This window comes from Rhinatrema bivittatum, chromosome 7 (assembly GCF_901001135.1).
Source record: "Rhinatrema bivittatum chromosome 7, aRhiBiv1.1, whole genome shotgun sequence".
Lineage (NCBI taxonomy): Eukaryota > Metazoa > Chordata > Amphibia > Gymnophiona > Rhinatrematidae > Rhinatrema > Rhinatrema bivittatum.
This window is the reverse complement of record NC_042621.1, coordinates 298,396,710-298,418,580: the sequence shown is the minus strand read 5'-3', so window position 1 is coordinate 298,418,580 and position 21,871 is coordinate 298,396,710. Positions and strand designations below refer to the sequence as shown.

At 43.4% G+C, this 21,871-nt stretch overlaps 1 protein-coding gene across 3 annotated transcripts in view; it reads right to left on the bottom strand.

Annotated features, from left to right (window-relative positions):
- The window catches only part of ATRNL1 (attractin like 1), a 2,205,421-nt gene that overhangs the window by 1,385,542 nt on the left and 798,008 nt on the right, over positions 1–21,871 (bottom strand). For all 3 annotated transcript variants that reach the window (XM_029610472.1, XM_029610473.1, XM_029610474.1), the window contains exon 17: positions 20,642–20,830. In XM_029610472.1, the coding sequence (XP_029466332.1) occupies positions 20,642–20,830 (189 nt within the window). The remainder of the gene's footprint in view (positions 1–20,641; positions 20,831–21,871) is intronic.

The following is a 21,871-nucleotide window of genomic DNA, read 5'->3' as shown; positions in this document are numbered from 1 at the left end:
TATTCTGAGGAAGGTGAGATGCAACGTCTACCTTAAGAAGGATATGAAGTTGAATACGTAAAACCACTCAGGTCATGGAGGAACGCAGGGTCAGATGAGTATGTAACAAGGTGTGTAACTCACTGACCCTGTTGGCAGAAGTGACGTTTATGAGGGAAAGAATTTCCCATGCCAAACTGTGAAATGAGAGGAATGGAAAGGCTCGAACGGAGAACATATGAGACTTATAAGCAAGAAATATAGGTTCCATTCTGTGACTAGTGAAATAGAGGCGGCTTGATCAGTGGATAATCCATGGTAAGCTGACTCAGAAGGGGTTTACCTTTAATCGGGTATCCCCACTCCCAAACGATACACCAATTGGAACAGAGGTGTACCTATGTGGAGGATGTCTGGTGAGCAGAATCCGAGGGAGCAAGAGAACAGAGTGGTGTAAAAAAAAGAAAAAGGGTAATACCCTTTTGTATGCGTCATGTGGTATATCATGCCATTTTGAATGGTAGGATTTATGTATGGAAGGTTTTGTGACGCTACAAGTACCTGAGAACATCAGTAAGTCTATGATTTGTGGCTGACTGGTGAGAAGGCGAATTGGTTACTGGTGTGATAGATTGAGAAGTATGGGAAGCATACTGGTCTTGGCCAGAACATGGGTCTGAGGAACAGTGAACCCCGTCCCGGATCAGCATTAGAAGAGTGCTGGCTATGAAATGCAGCGGAAGAGACACATTTAAGAGGCCCTTGATGGGAAGATAGGCGTCTATGGGAACGCATTGGAAACATGTGTAAGGAGTAGAATCTGTGCACCGTATGGTTCGATTCGGACGCAGCGGGCAAGTTCAGTTGACTTCAGTGCTAGAAGATTTTTCTCGCCAAACATGTAGTCCGAGACCATTCGAGAGGATGGAACCTATATGGAGAAGGTCTGTTAGTGCGTTCAGTAAGTCTCTTAGATAAGTGGCCCGAGGATGCATAGAGTGAGCAAGGGCCAAGGGTAGAGCTGCGCAGCTTCCTTGCAGAGCAGCTAAGAGGTTGTGCATGCTTGTGTGTTGGAAAGCACATTGTCATAAGAACATTAGAACATAAGAAAATGTCATACTGGGTCAGACCAAGGGTCCATTAAGCCCAGAATCCTGTTTCCAACAGTGGCCAATCCAGGCCATAAGAACCTGGCAAGTACCCAAAAACTAAGTCTATTCCATGTTACCATTGCTAAGGGCAGTGACTATTCTCTAAGTGACCTTAATAGCAGGTAATGGACTTCTCCTCCAAGAACTTATCCAATCCTTTTTTAAACACAGCTATACTAACTGCACGAACCACATTCTCTGGCAACAAATTCCAGAGTTTAATTGTGCGTTGAGTAAAAAAGAACTTTCTCTGATTAGTTTTAAATGTGCCCCATGCTAACTTCATGGAGTGCCCCCTAGTCTTTCTACTATCCGAAAGAGTAAATAACCGATTCACATCTACCCGTTCTAGACCTCTCATAATTTTAAACATCTCTATCATATCCCCCCTCAGCCGTCTCTTATCCAAGCTGAAAAGTCCTAACCTATTTAGTCTTTCCTCATAGGGGAGCTGTTCCATTCCCCTTATCATTTTGGTAGCCCTTCTCTGTACCTTTCTCCATCGCAATTATATCTTTTTTGAGATGTGGCGACCAGAATTGTACACAGTATTCAAGGTGTGGTCTCACCATGGAGCGATACAGAGGCATTATGACATTTTCCGTTTTATTCACCATTCCCTTTCTAATAATTCCCAACATTCTGTTTGCTTTTTTGACTGCCGCAGCACACTGAACCGACGATTTCAATGTGTTATCCACTATGACACCTAGATCTCTTTCTTGGGTTGTAGCACCTAATATGGAACCCAACATTGTGTAATTATAGCATAGGTTATTTTTCCCTATATGCATCACCTTGCACTTATCCACATTAAATTTCATCTGCCATTTGGATGCCCAATTTTCAGTCTCACAAGGTCTTCCTGCAATTTATCACAATCTGCTTGTGATTTAACTACTCTGAACAATTTTGTGTCATCTGCAAATTTGATTATCTCACTCGTCGTATTGCTTTCCAGATCATTTATAAATATATTGAAAAGTAAGGGTCCCAATACAGATCCCTGAGGCACTCCACTGTCCACTCCCTTCCACTGAGAAAATTGTCCATTTAATCCTACTCTCTGTTTCCTGTCTTTTAGCCAGTTTGCAATCCACAAAAGGACATCGCCACCTATCCAATGACTTTTTACTTTTCCTAGCAGCCTCTCATAAGGAACTTTGTCAAACGCCTTCTGAAAATCCAAGTATACTACATCTACCGGTTCACCTTTATCCACATGTTTATTAACTCCTTCAAAATGAAGCAGATTTGTGAGGCAAGACTTGCCCTGGGTAAAGCCATGCTGACTTTGTTCCATTAAACCATGTCTTTCTATATGTTCTGTGATTTTGATGTTTAGAACACTTTCCACTATTTTTCCTGGCACTGAAGACAGGCTAACCGGTTTGTAGTTTCCCGGATCGCCCCTGGAGCCCTTTTTAAATATTGAGGTTACGTTTGCTAACCTCCAGTCTTCAGGTACAATGGATGATTTTAATGATAGGTTACAAATTTTTACTATGCTGTCTGTATGCACAAATATTTGTTGCAGAGGCAGTATTGGAAGGCATAAGGATATAACTCATGGTTACAAGCTCCAGGAAGTTTATGTGAAACTGTGCCTAGAGCAGAATAGATGCATATTGGGTTGAGAAGATTTTAGGTCAAACTTACAACCCTGAGTAAATGCGAACATGAGCAGGATCAGACTAGGTTTTTGTTCTAGATCTGCAATATAGATGAGGGACGAAAGCAGTTGAATAGCTTAGACCCACTGATAATGAAATTTCACTGAATCTAACCCATAGCAGTTTTGGATCTATGAGGAAAGTGCATAGTGAAAAAACCCCGTAGCCAGACAATGAAGAATTGAGGGGCTGAGGTTATGGAATATGCACGCAGGGACATGTAAGAATTTATTAGAATGTCTGTTCGGTTGCTGGACAGGAAGGTCATTGTGACTGTGGTGTCCAGAAGTGTTGTATAAGGGATTAGTGACAGTAATCCCAGCTAGTAAATTTATAGTAAATTTATAGTGAGTCATGAAGAAGTTAGAACTCCTTGCATGGACTATGTGTGGTTATGCAGCTGTCCATGCAAGGAAAGCGTGAATGATGTTGCACTCCGTAGAGAAACAGCAGTCACCGATAGTGATTCAATGAAATACCCCAGTTGCCGAAGCTGCTGCAACCGGCAGAGCTTGGGATTGTAATATTGTTGACTCACCATGAAGCACATAGAAAGATTAGAGGTAATGTACTTACTGCGATATGGAAGCATGGTGACGAGAGATACCATTTTACCTGTGCCTTCTGAAGAAAGTTGGTATTTCTGAGGTCCAGGATGGGTGGAGAGTAACTACTTTCTGTTGAAAGAAAGAATAGTGTAATTAAAACTCCCCCCCCTCCAGCGCTTTGTAGCATCTGGAGGAGTGTACCTGGATCCTTGGTACAAACAAAGGGGGGTGGCCGCTCTGATATCCGGCCAGTTGGGAGACCAGGAGGTGTCCAACTGGAGGGGCTGATGTAATCTGGATATCATGTAACCTCCCACGGGAGCGTGAGCGGTAAAGTCTTACCCGCATTTCTGTGTGCTGTATAAGGAGACATCGAGACCTGTCATCAGGCTTCAAGGTGGACTTGCACTTGAGGTAGTATTTGCTGGATCTCATGTTTAGCAGATCAGCGAATGCATCTGGAACTTTGGTTCTGAATTAGGAACCAGAAGCCAGAGTATTAATCAGTACAGAACCCCGTTGCTGAAAATGGGAGGATATCCTGATACAATCCTAAAAAAATGATAGAGGTTCTCTTGGTATTGTGGCAGACATAGTTGGCATAGCGATATGTGACATTAATACAGTTCTTGAAAGGACATGACCTAGAACTTTTCGAACCATGAGGCCCGAATTAGAGAATACACCTCAATGGGAATGCCACAGAAGCGGGTACTTAACATTCGACATGGATCACCGAAGGACGAGCCGGTGAAGATTGCTGGCTCCGTGGATTTCAGGAGTCATCGAGGGGTAGCCTGTCGGCTGTACACACCCGTCTCAACTCTGATGCCTGGTATGGTGGCGCAGGTATAGAGGAGACAGGCTGAGTGTGGCTGGCGCTAACACAGTAATTTTGTGGAGGGCCACAATCCCGCACCGATGGTGGGGCACGCCTCGGGAACAGGGGAGCCAATTAATAGCTCGTGAACACGGCCCTCGTCACAGTGGCTCAATATCTCGTGACTCCAGTGCAGAATTCTTCGGAACTCCTTCCGGTGTTTCTGGAGCACCAAGGACTGCCAGCACTGTACAGAACAGTGGCGATGGCAGTGGTGATGTTGCTCAGCCCGGGCGTTCTCCAGCACCGAGAAGGATAGCACCGATGTGCTGGATGGCGTCGGTGGCGGACGGTCACCGTGTCAGTGACTATGCATGCCACGGTGCTCGGCCCGGTCTTTCCCCAGCGCTGAGATGGATGCCCTTGCTGTCTTGGATGGTGACTGATGACGGACTGTCAGCATGCCTGCACTGCTCTTGGCACTACGTAGAGTCGTAGGCTAATATGGGGCTTTAATAAGAATCCAAAGCATGGAGCACTGTGTTTAGGCGAGGGCATTATGTGAAGGTGCTATGTCGGTATTGACGGTGTCGATGGCGGCTGAAGCGGCCTCGAGGGTATCGTCAAAAATATATATGAAAAAACGTCGATGACCCGGGCAAAGCAATGACGACAGTTACAGAGCACTGACGGCATCGGCATAGGTATCTATGGAAACGATGTGGCATCGAATAATCGAAAAAACATCGTTGGCATCGGAAAACTGATACCGGCATCGACGGAGTCGATGACCGCATTAATAGGAACGTCGAAGACACCGATGGAAACGACATGGGCATCGAGGGCATCGATGTATGGAGGCGGGCGCCGATGGCATCAGTGGCATGGCCACGGGCATCAATGGTATCTATTGGATCGAGTCGGGGACCAATGGCATTTATTGAATCCACTTTGGCATCGATGGCATTGATGAATCTACTTTGGCATCGATGCCACCGGTGGCATCGACATGGGCATCGACCCTGACATCGATTGCATCGATGGAATCGACCCAGACATCGATGCCACCAACCTGGGCATCAATGCCATTGATGGAATCGACCCTGGCATCGATGCCATTGGTGGAATCGACCCTGGCATCGATGCCATCGATGGAATTGACCTGGGCATCGATGACATCGATAAAATAAAGGATGGCATCGATGGAAATGACCCCAGCATCGATGGAAGTGCCCTGGGCGACGGTGGCATTGACCCGGGCATAGATGGCACAGACAAGACAAAGGTATGCATCGATGGCATCCATCCGGGCAATGATGGCACCGATGAAACCGAAGGAAAAATCAGTGCCATGGATGAAAAACATGGATGGCACTGAAATGATGCAGGGACCGATGGCATCAGTGTACCGCGGAGGGAGGGGTACCGATGGCATCGAAGAATCCAGGACGGTCTAAAGGGGGTACCGAGAATAGTGATGGGGGCATCGACTGCGAGAGGGTACCGAGGAAATCGAAGGACCTGAAATCGACAGGGGCCCTGGCGGCAATGGAAACTGTGGAAGTCCCTGTCCCACTAGCGTTAATAACCAGGCAGAGTGTCACAGAGGGACACTCGCAGGCTATGTGTGGCTAACTGAAAACATAGGGAGAGGGAAGGCCGCAGTCAGTTGGCAGGCCAGGGAGGTGACAGGAACCAACCGAAGAAACAGGGCATAGTACTCACCGAGCGTTGAATAGGAGGAGGGAAGGGAGACCCGTGCAGGGAAAAAGTGTTTGTGAAGTAAATGTTTAAGTGTTTCCATGTTGAAAAAGTGTTAGAATTTCTCACAGAGCTCCTAACCACTATGCTTACTGCAGAGCGGAAAAAAGAAGACCGACGGAGACACCTGTGGTTCACAGGGATAATTGCAGGCTGAGCATGCTCAGTGCACTCAGTGTGCCAGTATCAGTCAAAGCTTTGTAGAAACTCTGACAGAAAAGTTTTCCGTACAGGGCTCCATCCTGTGATGTTACCCATATGTGAGGACTACCATCCTGCTTGTCCTGTGAGAAACCTGCTTCTAGATATTAAGGGAAAATGTACTGGATTTAAGAAATGGTTAAAGCCTTGTCCCACACACGTGTATTTCTAGAAAGCCTGCAGTGCATACATCAGGTTCTGCCTGTGTTATAGTCACATCTAAACAAATCTTTGCTTTGAAACATTATTGACGAGTGCGCCTTATAATTGCAGGCCCCAGCCTGACACACATCCTATCCTAAGAGCTCAGGGACAGCGACAGCTTTGGGCAATTCTTATTCTGTTCCATTAAATGGTATCGGAGCCTGGAAAGAATCCATGTATAGCAGAGGAAATAAAAAGGCCAGAATACAAAGATAATTTAGCCAAAGTCAACAAAGATCAAACCTTTTATTCAGGATTTAACACCAAGGAGAAACCGAAAGAATTGAATTTTCCCTTCCCCAAGGTCATTGTGACCTGTCATCAATAGCACAAGAGGAGGAAACAAGTCCATTTCTAAATAAGCCACTGCTAGGTTAAAGCAAAGGGCACTTGCAAGGATGATGGCGACTTAATTAGGTATGTGCAGGGAAAAGGCGAAGTGGCTGGAATCCACTTTGAATTTCTGCACAATTTTTTCTTCTAACATACAGCTCATAATGGGAGTTCTGATACTTGTCTTTTATAAGTGTTGTTACTTGCTATATGTACATTTGAAATACTGCACAGTACACAGTAGGTACACCTTTTATTAAGATATCATTAGCTGGATCTAAGGATTTACTCCCCCTCTCCCCCAAAATCCTGCAAGTCTAGCATGCACCAGACATTTTTTGTTTGAGGAATGTCTTGCTGATTGACAGTGATGACATGCAACTTGTTGAAGATATGTTTCACATTAACAAATCTATGCTGCTCTCAAAAATGATTTGTTACAGAAACAGCATTCATTAAAGAGTACTGATTCAGTTACTAAATCTTTTTCTTGCAGCATTCTTCTTTCTACAGCCCTAGAAGATTATTTGTGTACTAGATTTTTTTTGTTTTACCCGTTATCTAGTGAAGTGGAAACCATAGCATTACTATAATTAATTAGCTTCATTATCGCCATATAATTAGCTTGATGGGCTTTGTACATGCATCTTAATCAATATATGGAAACGCATCCCACTGAGTCTTCATTCTCATGCTCTTTTATAGCCTTCTTGTTATACAAAAACGTGGAATCACAGGAAAGGCTGAGGACAGCTGTGAAAGATAGGCAAATATGTGGCTGGCTCACTCAGGTATAGCATGGGGGAGAAGCTGTGAGCATATATAGGGCAGCTATACTCACAGCATCTTTCTACTACATAGCAGAAGAACATCTCTATAGGACAGTATACCCTCCCAGCCAAATTAGTCCCAAATGTTTTTCCTGCAGGAAAAGTTCATCATTTACATGGTTCTTTTAAGAGAAGTTTAATAATTATAATAAAGAGCATGAATTTTGTAAAAATCAATCCTACAGGTTTTAAACTTTAAAAAAACCCTACATTTGTCCAGCCTTAAGAACATAAGAACTTGCCATGCTGGGTCAGACCAAGGGTCCATCAAGCCCAGCATCCTGTTTCCAACAGAGGCCAAACCAGGCCACAAGAACCTGGCAATTACCCAAACACTAAGAAGATCCCATGCTACTGATGCAATTAATAGCAGTGGCTATTCCCTAAGTAAACTTGATTAATAGCCGTTAATGGACTTCTCCTCCAAGAACTTATCCAAACCTTTTTTGAACCCAGCTACACTAACTGCACTAACCACATCTTCTGGCAACAAATTCCAGAGCTTTATTGTGCGTTGAGTGAAAAAGAATTTTCTCCGATTAGTCTTAAATGTGCTACTTGCTAACTTCATGGAATGCCCCCTAGTCCTTCTATTATTCGAAAGTGTAAATAACCGAGTCACATCTACTCGTTCAAGACCTCTCATGATCTTAAAGACCTCTATCATATCCCCCCCTCAGCCGTCTCTTCTCCAAGCTGAACAGCCCTAACCTCTTCAGCCTTTCCTCATAGGGAAGCTGTTCCATCCCCTTTATCATTTTGGTTGCCCTTCTCTGTATCTTCTCCATCGCAACTATATCTTTTTTGAGATGCAGCGACCAGAATTGTACACAGTATTCAAGGTGCGGTCTCACCATGGAGCGATCTAGAGGCATTATGACATTTTCTGTTCTATTAACCATTCCCTTCCTAATAATTCCTAACATTGTTTGCTTTTTTGACTGCTGCAGCACACTGAGCTGACGATTTTAAAGTATTATCCACTATGATGCCTACATCTTTTTACTGGGTGGTAGCTCCTAATATGGAACCTAACATCGTGTAACTACAGCAAAGGTTATTTTTCTTTCTTCCATAATGTACTAAATGCCCACTGTGTACTATTTCCTTTAGACTTCCCTATAATCAGGATCTCAGATACAGGGCTAGTGTGACCTCTTTACTGCAATATTTACATTGGCTTTTAGTTTCTGTTTGAATTGATATTAAAATACTTTGTTTAATTTTAATGGAATAAAGTCTGTGCATACCTTACCCCAAATTTTAAAAGAAATCTTATGTTAGGAGGTAGCCTGCATGGAGCAGCAGTTACAACCCAGAATATCTTGCTGGGCAGACTGGCTGGACCGTTTTGGTCTTTACTAAGCCAAGATAAGTTTGTTTTGAAAATTCCAAAGTAAGTGTCCTGGAACACACACACACTCACCTGTACAAAGTTATGCCTGCTCTTTTGAGGACATAACTTGTGCAGGATAACTTGTGTGCAGACTTATAACAATAAAAATGTATGCACTTAAGTCTGAATGTTGCTCCCCAGAATGCCCATTACCAGTGTGTGCAAAAGTATTCATAAAATCAGATTATCCCCCTGGGCTATTTAATTGCAGCCACTAACATGCATAAAACCATGCACGCAAATGGTTTTGAAAATCATAAAGGTACGAAGGTCACTTGCTCCACATCTTAAAAATAAGCTCTACCTATGCCATAAAGAGGTCACTGGAGATCTTGGTAAGTGTAGTTTTTGTGGAATATAGAGAGAGAAAGCCAGACTGGAGCAGATCTAGAATAGTATGAGATGAAAGAAAGTCAAAACAGTGGAGGTGCATGGCATATTTAAGCAGTTTGGATACAAAAGTTTGGAGGGAGATAAGACAATAGTTGTTAGGTCAGGTAGACATCCATATTCAGCTGCTCCGCACAAGCAGGGTGATAACTCTGAGGAGCATTTCTGGCTACTGTTGAATGTGCTCTGGCTGCCCTGCTGGTGAGGGAGGAAAGCTACAATGAGTGAATATCATGGCCAAGGTGAGAGGCAGAGGAGGTGGAAAGAAGGGAAGCATGGAAGGCATCATGGTGAACGGGAGAACTCAAGTAGGGCAGAGAAGTGGCCACAGGGAGGAGAGGGCAGGAGCAAGGGCATTCAGGGAGTGACCATGGTTGGGCTGAAACAGGGCAGAAGGGAAGGGTCCATGGCAGGGAGGGAGGGGAGTAGCACTGATGAAGGACCATAGGGAAGGGTAGGAGGAAGAGCACAGTTTATATCAGTAAGCATTCTTTAATATTAAGTTTTATACAATACAAATGATTCTAGAGTACTAATTATTGTTATTCCATTAATCAGTTTCCATATGGTATTTAATTACATGCAAAGATTAAAGAAAGAGCACATGGGGCTCCACAAACGTTTTTGGAGATTGAAACGAGGTCCATGATTCCAAAAAGTTTGAGAACCCCTGAATTAGGTCATACATTGTGTGACCACTGCTGATAGCATTATGTAATATAAGATTTTACTGTAATAGTCTTTTTCAATTTTATATCTTACATTTTATATTTTAATAATTGTGTGAGATTTAATTTGTGATTTGATGTTTGTAATCTGTGTTTTGGTATCATATGTGCACATTTCTGTTTCCAAGTTCACATAACCTTGTTTTATTGTAACTTTTCTTCCTCTTCAATATTATTGTTACGACTCTCCTGTTCCTTGTGAACCTATATGATATGATTTGTATCATGAATGTCGGTATAGAAAAGAGTTAAATAAATAAATAAAGATGTGCTTTTATTTATGCATGGTCCAGCTCTATGTCCATACTAGTTGATTATTTTTAGTGTTTGATGATTTATGGTAACTGTACTTTTTAAATTGCCGATTTAAATATTTTGTGATTTTATACAGTTGCTCCTCGCTCTGAGAAACTTATTCTAAGTGTCAGAAATGTAACTAAATAAATAAAATACAATAGCAGCTAAGAATATTGTAATTAGTTTGTACAAAATATCTTGTCAGGAGTGCTGTATTGTGTTTATAGCTGCTATATATATATATATATATATATATATATATATATAAAAAACTATAAATACATATTATACAGATATACAAATCTATACTGAGCATATCTAGTCTTAGTCTCTCTGGAAATTATAAAAGCAGTGAGACCCATTCTCTTCATCAGTTTTGTTGATCTTCTCTGAGCTCTTTCAATCTACTTAACATCTTCCCTGCCCTAAGGAGAATAAAATGGCACCTGTATTATAAGGGGCATTAATAAAGGATACATCTCTATCTTATTGTGAAGGTATTACAACTCTGAAACAGATGTATGCCTAAGCTATTCACTGCTCTAGTAGGACATCTATTAGAAAACCTGAAAATGAATCATTGATGAATTTTGATAAAACTGATTATAATGGAGGTAAGGAAATTCTTATACATACGCGAAGATGTTTAATATAGGTTACTGGCAACTTCCAAAAGGAAGAGGGTCTTTCACCATGAAATGTGAAAGGGATTTTAGCAAATTGGTCTGTGACTTCTACAAATAAAGTTGATTTTATTTATTTTTATTTTTTATTTTTTTTATATACCGACATTCGATCTCAATCGAGATATCACACTGGTTTACATTCAGGTACTGTAGGTATTTCCCTATCCCCAGACGGCTTACAATCTAAGTTTTTGTACCTGAGGCAATGGAGGGTAAAGTGACTTGCCCAAGGTCACAAGGAGCGACAGCAGGACTTGAACGCTGGTCTCCTGGTTCATAATCCACTGCTCTAACCACTAGGCTATTCCTTGGATTTAATTAGTCGCCTTTCCAAATCCATGCTCACGGTACATTACAATTCAGGCAAAGTGTCTTGTCCAAGGTCACAAGGAGCTTCTGTGGAAGAAGTGGGATTTGAACCCTGGTTTTCCAGCCTGCTATGCTAACCACTAGGCCATTCCTCCACTCCACTACCCAGTCTTATGTTTTTGCTATAATAACATGAGGAGCTGGTGGCCCTCCCTCAACCCACTATCCCCAGCCTGATTTAAAGCAACTCAAATACACAGGAGTGGAGTGAAAGTAAAGCTGTAGTTTATTACCATATTAATACATATCTGAACCCGAACCCAACAAGGAAATAGTTCCAAAACATCCTCTCCCCCCACCCCCCTTTGATGTGGTAGATGCCACAGCCACAACCACAGCTTCCCATGCCAACTGACCAGTTTGACCACTTGCAAAGGCCTCCCCAACACGTCCCAACAGCAGAGGCCCACACCATCCAGTCAGTACCCACACTGGTCAACTACCTACAGGTAAACCGGGCCTCCCAGCCCATATACTACAGTCTCCACTAGTATTATCATGAACCCAAACTTAACATTTCAAATATTCCCTACTAACAAGGCTCGGGTTACCCGCCACTGCGGCATAGTAGCACAACAAAATAGTCATGCCGCCGCCACCAACAAAAGGCTGCCTGCGCACAAATGTGAGTAGGGAAGGGGTCAGGATATATTTAAAAGTCCCAGCTTGCCACTTCCTTACCCGACCACCCCCGTGGCACAGCCACACTCATAGGCTGCTTGTGCTGGAAATTAAACATAGCGCTGTGAGGACGAGTGGGAGAGGGAGTCCACAAGCCATCCAAGGTGATGGGGGGGCTCCAAAAACTATAGTGGAGAGGGGTAGCCACCTCCCGACGCCACATTAACGGCTAGGTGAGAATACTTTCCAGCCTCCAAAAAGCAAGACTGGGTAGTTTTCAAACCTGAAGTGCCTGTTAAAAATGCTGCTAATGTAATGAAGTTTAAGTGTGATGGTAACAATTCAGCAAAGGTGAAACATAGAAGGCTATAAAAGGCACTCCAGATTTCTACCATCTCTTCACCTAAAGATTTCGCTCTCTTTTCCAACAATGCTGTGAAAACTTTTTTTTTTCATAAAGAAAACTAAAAATCATACCTTGACTTCCAACTCCCACCAAGAGCAGAATTCTACTTGTAAAGTTGCAAATTGTAGGGTCACAAACTGATCTTGTTTTCAGGGCATAATATTGTGCTCTATCTGTGTCTGTGTATAAATATATTGATACACCATTTGTATGATTTCTGTTAAGTTATGGAGACTGGTACTACTATCTTATGCCGTGTCCCCCTACCTAAGAAACTATAAATTATACTGATGCTCCTGGTACCTTACCATAAACCAAACTTCAGAACTGCTCTTACTGTCCTGTTATATGACTTTGTAGTTACAAACTATTAATATAATCCTGCCCCTCCATCCTACTTGTAAGACTATGAATGCAAACCTTAGACTGCTGTAATATGATTTAAACACTTTGGCTGGAAAAGCATGAAACAAATAAACAATGATGATAATATCCAGATCAAATATTCATCAGATATATTTGTATTAATATGATTTGTGGGCCACGTAGTTTGCATATTCTGGTTATCATGAAAACTAGGCTTGTTAAAGTCCTTAAGGTTTCTCAGAATTCTATTCCTCCTATTACCAAAGCCTTTTGTCTTCCTTCTAGACAGGGAGCAATCCCTGGCATCAGTCTCTTTCACAACCTAGTGTATTAGGAAATTTAACTGCTTTGTTATAAGAGAATCAGATAGAAATTCAGGGCACTGCTACTTTGCTTGTACAATTTGCAATGCAGCTTGATTGTATATGGACTATGAAAATGTTCTTTCGAACTGCAAAAAAGAATTTTCTTGGTCAACAACTGGCACTACTTCTTGATGTTGCCAAGTCAACCCAATTGAGACAGAAGGCCTTTCTGGCTAAGAAGCAACGAGTGACAGAATTAGGGGCATCGTTTCTTTTACAAAGATAGGTGTAAACAAACAATTTCTTTGATCCGGACTAATTGGAAGTGTTTCTTCAAAATCGAGAAAGGCCCTCGCCTGTACTCCCCTTAATGGGTTATTTCCATTGTGTTTGCAACATGGTGAGATACATTTAATAAATACAGTGCCATATTCTTGTATTAGTTTCCTAATATTTTAGGTCCCCATAATGTGGTCTTATGCGGATAATGTATGTTTTCTTTTTTCAAGTATGTTTGACTGCTTTATTGTATCTGGGGGGGGTTTTTATCCTGTAAGGTCTTTTGAGAATTAATTTGAAAAAATTTGAAAAATAAAAGGTATATATAAAAAAATTCTAGACTTGTTTGTGATTCTTAAAGGGCCAAGTTGCCAATCTATCTCTCAGCTATTTTTTCAAATTTTGCCTGCCTCAATTTCTTCCCCTCTCCTTCTACCACCGCTTTTTGTACAGCAGCAAACAAAAAGCTAAACTGTTAATTCAGCTAAGTTAAGCTCCACTAACAGAGGATTAACATAAGGAGAAATTACTACTTATCTGATAATTTTGTTTTCCTTAGTGTAGACAGATGGACTCAGGTCCAGCAGGTTATGCACCTCTGCCAGCAGATGGAGATGGAGAAAGCTGATGTCACAGTATATAAACTCCTGCAGAGACATCAGCCTGCCAGTATTTTCTTTAAAAGCAATTGTGAACAGACTGGCAAAGAATTTGATTAAAAACAATCAAACATTACTGTACTTAACCAACAGGAAACACTGAACTTAGGTAATGAATTTATGTACCCCAATCTAGGGACTGGATGAACACTTACAATAAACCCCTGGAATGCATAGTTCCACAGCAGGACCATTATATCAACCATGTGGCAGGCAAGGGTGGGAAGCTGAGTCCATCAGATAAATAGCAATTTCTCCTTTCCTAGCATTTAGGATAGATGGAGTCAGGCCCAGTAGGATGTACCCAAGCTACTTCCGACTAGGGTGAGAGGCTGCCCACAGTCCAGTCAACACCGCCCGTGCAAAGGCTGCATCCTCCTGGGCCTGTGCTTCGATGATAATACCTGGAAAAAGTGTGTAAGGAGGACCTCGTCACAGCACGACAAATGTCAACAGGAAACAACAATCGAACCTCCGCCCATGACACTGCCTGAGCCCTAGTGGAATGAGTCCCAACCTGAGTAGGCAATGGTTTTTCAGCCTCTACACATGCGGCTGCAACTACCTCCTTAATCCAGTAGCCTGCAAAGCTGGTTCGCCCTGCTACTTTCCACCACGAAGGACAAACAGGCGATCCGGCTTTCAGAAAGGTTTAGAAACCTCCAGATATCGCACGATATGTCTCTTGATATCTAAAGGACGAAACAGGCAATATTCTTCCGCATCTTTTCCCTTATTTAGTGACAGCAAGGAAATGGACTGATTCAAATGAAAATCCAAGAGCACTTTAGGCAAGAAAGAGGAAACATTACGCAGCTGTATCACTCCTGGAGTCACCTGAAGAAACTGCTTCCAGCAAGATAAGGCCTGCAGCTCGGAAAATCGGTGCAGAACATATTGCAACCAGAAACACTGTTTTCAAGGTCAATATCCACAAGGAAAGGCTATGTAGTGGTTGAAACACAGGATCCGCCAAGAAATCCAACACCAGGTTAAGACGCCACAAGGGAACTGGTAACCGCAAGGGAGGACGAAGATGATTCACTCCCTTCAAGAAATGAGTCAGATTAGGATAAGACAATAAGGATTCACCATTGACCTGGCCTCTAAAACAGACAAGAGACACAACCTGTATTTTCAAGGAATTAAGGGACAACTCCTTATTTAACCCATCCTGCAAAAATTCCAAAATGAACAGGATCTTCACTGAATGAGGAAGAACACCTCGATCCTCACACCAAGTCTCAAACACTTGCCAAACCTGCACATAGGTTAAGGAAGTGGAGAACTTCCGAGCATGTAGCAAGTTGGCAATCACCACTTCAATAAGCGAACCCTTTCAAGGGCCATACTATAAGACAAAATCGAATCAGATCTTCATGAAGGACAGGCCCCTGCTGCAACAGATTCTTGTGCAGCAGAAGATGAAGGGGAGTATCTATTATGAATCTTCACAGATCCGCGTACCATGGTTTCTGGGCCAATCCAATGCCACCAGGAGCAGCATCCCCCTGTGGCCTTTGATCCTGAGAACTCTTCTGCCCAACAGGGCCACAGGGGAAAGGCATACAGCAGCTTATCTTCCGGTCAGAATTGTACAAGACCATCGATATCCAAGGACTTCGAATCTCTCCTGCGACTGAAGAAGCAAGGAACCTTCACATTGCGAGAAGTCGCCAACATGTCTAGGAACGGAAGGCCCCAGCGATTCACTATCAGCTGAAATGCCTTGACTGTCAACACCCATTCTCCCGGGTCCAGACTCTCCTGACTGAGAAAGATTGCTATTATGTTGTCTTTTCTTGTAATGTGAGAGGCCGAGATCACCTGGAGATGCCCTTCTGCCCATTCCATAAGTTGGTCTATTTCCAGCAACACTTGCTGGCTCTTGGTTCCTCCCTGCCGACTGATGTAAGCCACTGTTTTTGCATTGTCCGAGATTATTCGGACCACTTCACCCTGCAGTCTGTTGCTGAACTGCAAGCCCGCCAACTGGACCACCCTGGCTTCCAGGAGATTGATGTTCCAGAGAGACTCTTCTGTGTTCTAGAGCCCTTAGTTCCTGACAGTGCGCTCCTCCACCCTGGAGACTCGCATCTGTCATGAGTATTAAACAGTCCAGCGAAATAAGGGAAACTCCCTTTCTCAGAAGAACCTCCTGCAACAACCACTGCAGGTGAGAGCAGATTTCAATTGGCAAGTGGAGCCGAATCGAATAGTCCTGCAACTGTGGGTTCTAACAAGACAGCAGGGAGTGCTGAAGAGGACGTATATGTGCTCTTGCCCATGGTACCACTTCCAGGGTTGCCGCCATGAAACCAAGTAGCTGAAGACAGGACCACACTGCCGGGCGTATAGTGTTCACCAAAAGATGCACCTGTGACCTCAACTTCTGAATCTGAACTTCTGGCAGGAAAATTTTGTCCTGCCTCATGTCGAATCAAACACCCAAGTACTCCAATGACTGAGAAGGCTAAAGACTGCTCTTGGCAAGGTTCACAACCCAACCAAGGATCTGCAACAAGGAGATCACCTTGCAAGTCACCAGGCAGCTCTCTTCCAGAGACTTGGCTCGAATCAGCCAGTCATCCAAATACGGGTGTACTAGGATCCCATTCTCTCTCAACTCTGCTGCCACTATCACCATAACCTTGGAAAAAGTTCTGGGAGCGGGAGCTACATCAAAAGGCATCAACTGAAACCGATAATGGTGCCCCAGAACCGCGAAATGCAGAAAACGTTGGTGCTTAAACTAGATGGGAATATGGAGGTAGGACTCTGAAAGATCAAGAAAGGTCAGATATTCCCCTGACTGCACAGCCATTATCACCGAGCGCAAAGTTTCCATGCGAAAATGAGTCACCCACATATAAAGTTTTACTCCTTTGAGATCCAGGATGAACGAAAGGAGCCCTCCCCTTCTTAGGCACAACAAAATAAATGGAATATTGCCCATATTTTCCTGAGATGTAGGCACTGGAACAACAGCCCTCAGACTGAGGAGCCTTGACTGAGGAGCCTTGACAGGGTAGACTGAGGAGCTTTGGCAGGGTAGATTCCACTGACTGCTTCTTCTGTGGGGAGTGGCAAGGAGACAACATGAACACGTCCCAAGGAACACTGCGAAATTCTAACACATATTCTTCTCGTATCACTTCCAGGACCCACTGATCCGATGTGATTTTGACCCACCTCTGATAAAAGAGAGAGAGACCGCCCCTCTATCTGTCTCCTGGGGTGGGTCGGCAAACCTTCATTGTGAGGTTCGGGAGGATCCACCACCCGAGCCCACGCCTCTCTTGGGTTGCCTGAGTCGAAAGGACTGAGACCTGCCAAAAGGCCAAGTCCTCTGAAAGATCGAACCTCTATGGAGACGAAACCGCTTGGAACCCCTAAGACGATCCATTATACCAAAAGGGCGCTGCAAATTTATTTATTTATTTATTTATAATTTTTTATATACCGCCGCTCATCAGAGATATCACGTCGGTGTACAGAGAACAGAACTTACGCCGGAGCGTTATACATTTAACAATGGTTAAAATATAGGTAAATGAACAAAAAACTAGTATGAGAAATTAAATCAAAACAATAATTTAGGAACGTTATACATTTAACAAAGGCTAAAATATAGTTAATTGTACATAAAACAAGGAGTAATTAAATCAAGACAGTCATTTAGGTGCAGCTTAAATGAGCTGAGTTAAACAAAGCTAGAAAATATAAGGATTCTAGGAAACTTAGGTATGAGGTTAGGGAAAGATAAAGAGGAATTGGGATTCTAAGTTAGAGGTGGTAGGAGGGGGGAGAAGCAGCAGGGAGAGGAGCACTTAGATTGCAGTTAGGAGCAGTTGCAAAGAAGGGTATTGAAAGTAGTGAGCAGATATAAGGAGAAATCAGAATTGGTGCATATAAGTGCTTCTTATCTTCCAGCAACCAAGGAACCAGGGATTCACCCAACTTACAGGCCAGTTTTTCCAACTCATTCGTGAACAAGAGGGATCCTTTAAAGGGCAACTTCGTAAGATTAGCTTTGGAGGTTGCGTCGGCCAACCAATTACACAGCCATAATTGACGTCTGGCCGTTATTACCGAAGCCACTCCCCTAGCCAAGGTACGGACCAAATCATAGCCCACATTTTCTAAAATGTCAGTGGTGGGTTCCATTACTGCTCTGTAGTTCACTCCAGAATCATCAACCTCCTGAGAGAGAAGCTGACAAGAGCAAGCTACCAGGGCACAACAGGAACCTATCTGCAATGTCATTGCCACTGCTTCAAATGCTTGTTTGAGAATTGCCTCAATTTTCCTATCATGCACATCCTTCAAGGCCACTCCTCCCTCCATGGGAATAGTTGTCTGCTTAGAGACGGCACAGACCAGCTCATCCACTTTCAAAATATGCAAACGCTCTCTTACAGCTGGATCCAGAGGGTACAGGCCTTCCAATGTCCGACCCATCTTTGAAATTTGCTTCCGGAGCGTCCCATTCAAGATCAATAAATTCTTGAATGGCTTCCATAATAGGGGAAAAACAAGAGGCTTTACCAAAGAAACCAAAATGGGATTCTTCTTTGGCTCAGACATGGAATCTGCCCCAGGTATTCCCAGCATTTTCAAGGCCTAGGAAATCAGGGCTGGCAGTTCATCTCTATGAAAGAACTGCAACATGATCCGATATAGTTCCAGTCCCGGAAGAATTTCCCCATCGTCCAGGGAGTCAGGATCTGTCTCATTATCAGTGCCATAGAGTTCCTGTCGGGAAAACCTGCAGCTAAACGAGGCGTGCTTTGGCGCTTAAACATAAGACTGGAAGAGGGAGGGATCACTGGCTGAGGATCCGATCTGACAGGATTGGTCGAAGCTAAGGATTGCACCTGAAGAAAAGATTGCAATCCTTGAAAAAACTCTACCCAAGAAAAGGCAGAAGGATCCAGGCCAAAACCAGAAGGTACTGGAGCAGGACCTTCTGAGCTACCATCTGAGGAGGAACCAGTTAAGGGAGTTCCAACGTCCAGCGTACCTCCAGGCAAATCCTGAGCCAGACCATCATCAGGCTGGGAAGAAACAGGCTTAGCAAAATCAGAGGAACACACTTCTCTCTGAGCCTCTAAGCAGCGTTGACACATGTTAGAGGGCCCTCCAGGCCGAGATGCCCGAATATGACAAGCAACACAGAAAGAAAGGCACTTAGGTTTCTTGTGAACTGGCACCATTAGTTCATCAGTCGACTGAGAATGTGTGGCCAGCCAGCTCGCACCGAAAATTCACAAAAAACAAACATAGAGTGTGCTAAAATTTGGGCACACCATGATATGCTTAAAAAATATGCACACAGCAAGTGCGCCCAAATCTGAGCGCACAATTTGTACGCAGAGCCGGACACATTGCGCATACCGACGTTCTTATTGAGGGTAGAGAAACACGCACATAAGCACGTGAAAACGCTGCCGCAGCCTAACAAGCGGTGCGCAGGAAAAAGCCTAACAGCGGGGCCTAGCCCACCCGGGTTGCTCAATCCCCCAGGCTGCCCAATTCCCTTAACCCCCATGGGAGCGGGAATGAACATCGGAATGGTGCGCCGAACATGGAGACCAGAGGAAGACGAACAAACCCCCTCTACACTGCCTCTGACCTTTTCTTTTTTAAACTTACCTGAACTCAGCCCTTCCTTGCTGAGTACAGAGACAGTCTCAGCTGCGGGGGAAAGGGCATCTGCCATCACCACCACACTTGGCTTCCTGCACCTGCTGCTTTTAAGCTGTACAATCAGCTAAGTCCACGCTGGCGGAAAACCAGCTACCGGACCAAGCACACATCCGAGGGAACCACAGAGATCACCTCAGGAATTCTCAACTGGAGGATGGACCATCTGGTATCACCTCACGAGAGCGGGACTTTTTTTTTTTTTAATTCTCCTTCTAAAATCTAAAGCAGTCTCCATAGGGAGATGCACGTCCACCATATGCTGGAGACAGAGAATACTGGCAGGTTTATGTCACTGCGGGAGTATATATATACTATGATGACAGCTTGTTCCGTCTCCATCTGCTGGCAGAGGTGCATAACCCACTGGTCCTGAGTCCATCTGTATACACGATAGGAAAATGTATGTTTAAATTCCTTTGCTATGCAAAACTCATTGAGTAGGACATCATTACAAGACACAGTGTATATTATTTTTATGATGGCACAGGATCTCGCACTATTCTGACAACAGTGCCGCATGTGTCATTTCTGTTACTGTTCAGCTAACAGAAGCTGTGAGCTCCATGAAGCTGGATGTGGCCAGAAGGTAGATACAGACAGCAGGAGCACAGATCCCAGCTTTTGAAGTGATGGCACTGACTATGCACTCAATATGTCAGGATCAGGACTTGGTGAATTTCAGCCTGTGACACCTTAAAATAAACAATAGGCAACCATGACACCAAGCAATGCATAGATCCATCATGACCTTTGACCTGGTTCAGTGCTTCACACCATTTGTCAGATCTACTGAATGGGAATACCCAGCCAAGCCTGGAATACTAGCACTGCTGAGAGCTGGAGGAGTACTGCTGCAGCAGAGACCTGCTTGGGTATCTTTCCTGCATTTTACTCCCATGTGAGTTGCTTTTGTTCCTCCCTAATACTTACAGGGGCAGGTGGTAGTTTGCCACTCCAGGCACTGTCCATACGGGAAGGAGATGATGTAGGCATTGGAGTCCACACATCGCTTGGTGCTGCTACACCACATGCATTCCATGCCATTACTTGTGCAGTTTGAACATGTCGATCGCAGAGAGCATGGCTTCTTGCATGGTCGAGCGTTCTGATTTGGACTCACTAGAAGAGAAAGGGAAGCAAAATGGCACCATAACCACAGACGTGTTAACAACAATTTATAACTTATCCAGTGTCTTTTTATTCAGACAAGGCTCTGATATGCTTCACAGCAATGGCACTGCATAAAAAAGCATACAACCACATCTTGAGGGAGATGAACACTGTAGCAAACTGACCAGTTGCTTTTCAACATGGGGCTGAATTTGCTTCCTGCTTCATATTTTATTTCTACTACCTTGTTATTTTGAAGCTAAACTATTGTATTCTGCACTAACAGCCAAATCCTTTTGTAAACCAGATTACACTTCATTGCAAGATAAAAGAATCCTTCACATTTTCTCTGAAGGAGCACCAGTGCACATTATAAAACAGTAATTCAAGGGCTGAATCATTTGCCTTCCCTCTCTGTATCACTTATTAATAGTAGCAGAAGCTGATGTAACATTACTTTACAGTTTCTTTTTACAGAGCGCTGCCAACATATACAGTGCTTCTCAGAGGAATTGAGATGGGAAAATAAGCTTGTTCTTCCAGTCAAACATAACACACCTTGTGCATATGGCGAATACTCGTGCACCTGCTCAGCTTCTGAAGGGAACAGGTGAAGCTAGAACATGCTCAACTACAAAGTCTTACTGTCTACTTCTACTGCAGCCCAGACTGGGGCAGATACAGGAAGTGCTGCTGGAGGAAAGTCAGTGAATCTACACAAATAGCAGAAGCTTTTTGTAAAATGCTTTGAACGCTATCATGTTTTTTATACAAATTTCTGCAAACTAAATACAAACTATTAAGAAATTTGAGTACACATCTGTGCCTAATAGCATACAGTGTGTTACTGAGCCATTTAGTCCAGCAATGCTAATTTCCTGTAGTTGCATATATACATATTATAGAATATAAGAGTCTGACTCAATTATCTGCCTTGTTAGAGTTATCCATGAGCCTTCTCTGGCATTGCTCATTAATCAAATAGTGAATAAAGCAGAGTCATTTATGTAATTGCTAATAAAAATTTCCCTAAGACTTTTGCACCTTTTC